General features: G+C 44.3%; 1 protein-coding gene across 2 annotated transcripts in view; it reads right to left on the bottom strand.

Annotated features, from left to right (window-relative positions):
• Positions 1-347: 347 nt before the first annotated feature.
• Positions 348-3046, bottom strand: part of Ube2l3 (ubiquitin conjugating enzyme E2 L3) — a 47934-nt gene continuing 45235 nt past the window's right edge. For both annotated transcript variants that reach the window (XM_005369998.3, XM_005369999.3), the window contains one exon: positions 348-1631. In XM_005369998.3, coding sequence (XP_005370055.1) covers positions 1477-1631 — 155 coding nt within the window. In that variant the 3' untranslated portion in view covers positions 348-1476. The remainder of the gene's footprint in view (positions 1632-3046) is intronic.

The raw sequence follows: 3046 nt of genomic DNA, 5'->3' as shown, positions 1-3046 counted from the left end.
TAGAACTAAAAGCATAGTTCATTTATGCACCACAGGAACCAAAACACTTGGAAAACTAAATAGTGTTACACTGCCTGAGAGGACCTGTTTCACTTGTTTATAGGCAAAACCCAGAGCTGTCTTCCAAGTTTGTGAGCCCTAGGTAGCCCTGAAGTTAAAGAACTAAGGTTAAAGCAGAAAGCAAGACTTCTCGAGGCAATCTTCTCCACAGGCTTTAGACCCCTAGTAGAAAGAGTTGGTGAACATAGGCAGTCAGGCCAACAGCTTCCTCAGGGTGTCACTACTGCTTCAAGGACAGTCCCACTTGCCTTGAAAAGACATTAACATTCAAATCTTGACAAAGTTCATTTGATGATAAATTCTAAGGTCAAATTTTATTTCTACAAAAAAAGGCAATGGAAACAATATAAAACACATTGAAAGGATATTACTGAGTGAGCTTCAAGTGAGCTTGACCCTGGAAAGGCTGAATCCAGAGGAAGGGAAAGGTCGTCCTGTTCCTGGGCTGCACCTGCAGCTGCTCTGAGGAAGGGGCAGCTGGTTACAAAGCAGAAGCCACCAATGCTGATCCCACAAGATGCAAATCATGCGGAGAACGACAATGGTGGCCTACTGTGCTGAGGAGTGGGGGGCTCCTTGGCACATCTCAGCAGAGCTTGGTGGTGGAGAAGCTTGAGATTTCAAAAGAATATTCTGGCTTTTGCTTTGCCTGGGATAACCAGCAGGTCGTCTACCACAGCTGCAAGGAGGGCTGCAGACTGGAGAGAATTCATCACACAAGTGCGTGGCATTCTCTGCTGGCAGACCCTCCCTCCAAGGTCACCACAAACCTGGCATTGCAGGGTTCTCTACAAAGACAGCCTGACCACAGGTTGAGAGTTTGGGGTCTGCCCATTGAGTCTGTTACTGTGGAAACATTTTGCTAAGATTTTATGTAAAAGCAGCTTCCCTTTGCACAGACATTCTTTTGGGGGGGGGGGTTGATATTGTTTCATAATCTTTTGTAAGCACATTACTAAGATGGCATTAGAGGATTTGAGCTATCACCCACAGGCAGTGTGGCACAGGAGAAGGGCTGCTGCTTCTGTGGGGACCTGGGGCCCTTAGTCTGTGGAAGTGGGATTGAAAAAGAAGAAGGTGATGGGGAGAGGGAATCACAACTTTTTTTAAAACCTTCTGGGCTAACAGTAACTTTGAGTCTGGGCAGGAAAAGAAATGGCATTCTTTCGAAGTAGACTAAAGCAGTGATTTTTAAAACAAAGCAAGCAGAACTAGAACATCTGAATTTTTTAATCCTTCTTTACAGGTTACCTAGACCACTTTTGATTAAGAAAACTGTAGAAAGTTAGTAACTGCCACAAGCGGACGCCAGGTGGTGGCACGTGTCAATTTTCCACAGAGTCCTGCTTTGCGGGGTATCTGAATGCACTGCTCGGGGGCTCTGCTCAAACTTGCTGGAATCACTCATGGCAGATTTTAGTCCACAGGTCGCTTTTCCCCATATTTCTTTGTAAACTCTTCAGCATTCTTACAGAATTTTTTACGGTCCTTAGAGTATTCTTCAGCTAGGTCAGCCCGGAGTGGGTGCTCAGGCTGGGGGTCGTTCACCAGTGCTATGAGGGACTGGATTACTGCCAAAAGAAGGATAAGACATTGGGGTTAAAACAGAAATAGCACAGGTAAGATGTTACTAACCTCAGGAAAGAAGCTTCCGTCTCTACACTGACTCAACCCTGGTTGCTCACTTTCTGATCTATATCCTGACCCTGCTGAGTGTTGGGGGTACAGCCCAGTGCCACTCTATCTGGTGCTCTGGAGTTAGGGCTTTATGAAGGTAAGGTTGGCCCTGTCCCAAGTGAGCTATATTCCATGCCTACAATGTGCTAAGACAAAGCAGCCGTCTGTTTATTCTGACCACCAGAACTCAACCCTTCTGTGATCCGAAGACAGACCTCGATAGCTAACAAACAGCTGACCAATCCCCAGCTTCAGAGAGGCCTTCCAGGCCTGAAACTAGTGGAATGTACATTCTCTTGGTAAATTGTCTTATGTTGTTTTGAACTGAAAAACTGGCTCTGGAAGAGGGGTTGTCAGCCCCTCCAATTTCAGAACCAAGCATGATTATGTCAAGTGTTTTCCAAGGTTCCTTATCTAAGGATATATCGTAGTACTCAGTAACGGAGCAGAGAACAGCAAAACAGCCTAAGAGTAAACACACCATGCCCTTGACAACAGCTAGAAGGTGAAGAATTTCCAAAACAAGTTACTACTGTTTATCTCATGATATAAAAATGCCTGCGATGGGAAAGAGGTGGAGAGTTGGAAGTTCAGCCATGAAAAAGTCAACCATGGAAAGAAAGCTCAATTAGAAACTCTAGCTGATACAACTTCCCATCAGTGTCTGTTGTAAGCAACCAATTTGATGTTTTCTGTATCTGCTATTTGTTCTTTTATATGGAAATCTCACCTGAGGAGACTACTCTGCCTGGGACTCTCTCTTGCAGACTCCAACTGGCTACCTTTAAAGAAGGACACCCCTGCCAGAAACCAGAGGCCCTGAAGTAGACAATGATTTACTGCACTGCAGTGAACACGGGCTAGTAAAAGTCAACTGGACAAAGGGTTCATCCTGACAGTGTTCTGGGATGCTACCAGGGTAAATGAAAAGGTGTCAGAAAGGCAGGAAAGATGTACAAGTGAAGAGGGTTTTTTTCTTGGGTGTGTGTGTGTGTTTTATTCTTGTGTATGTTTTGTTTTGGTTTGATTTTTAAATTTTTCTTTTGGGGGTGAAGGGAGGATATGGAGGGACTGGGAGGTGAGCAGAATTTGTGTTTATGATGTGAAGTTCCCCAAAGAATCAATAAAGAAATAATGTTTTTTAAAAAATGATACACACACATACACACACACACACCTCCATGTAGATGTCATACTAGCTATCCCCTGATGTTTCTTTTTTTTTTTTTTTTGGTTTTTCTAGACAGGATTTCTCTGTGGTTTTGGAGCCTGTCCTGGAACTAGCTCTTGTAGACCAGGCTGGTCTCGA

The sequence above is a fragment of the Microtus ochrogaster genome, unplaced genomic scaffold (assembly GCF_000317375.1).
Source record: "Microtus ochrogaster isolate Prairie Vole_2 unplaced genomic scaffold, MicOch1.0 UNK68, whole genome shotgun sequence".
NCBI lineage: Eukaryota > Metazoa > Chordata > Mammalia > Rodentia > Cricetidae > Microtus > Microtus ochrogaster.
This window is presented reverse-complemented; position numbering and strand designations above follow the sequence as displayed.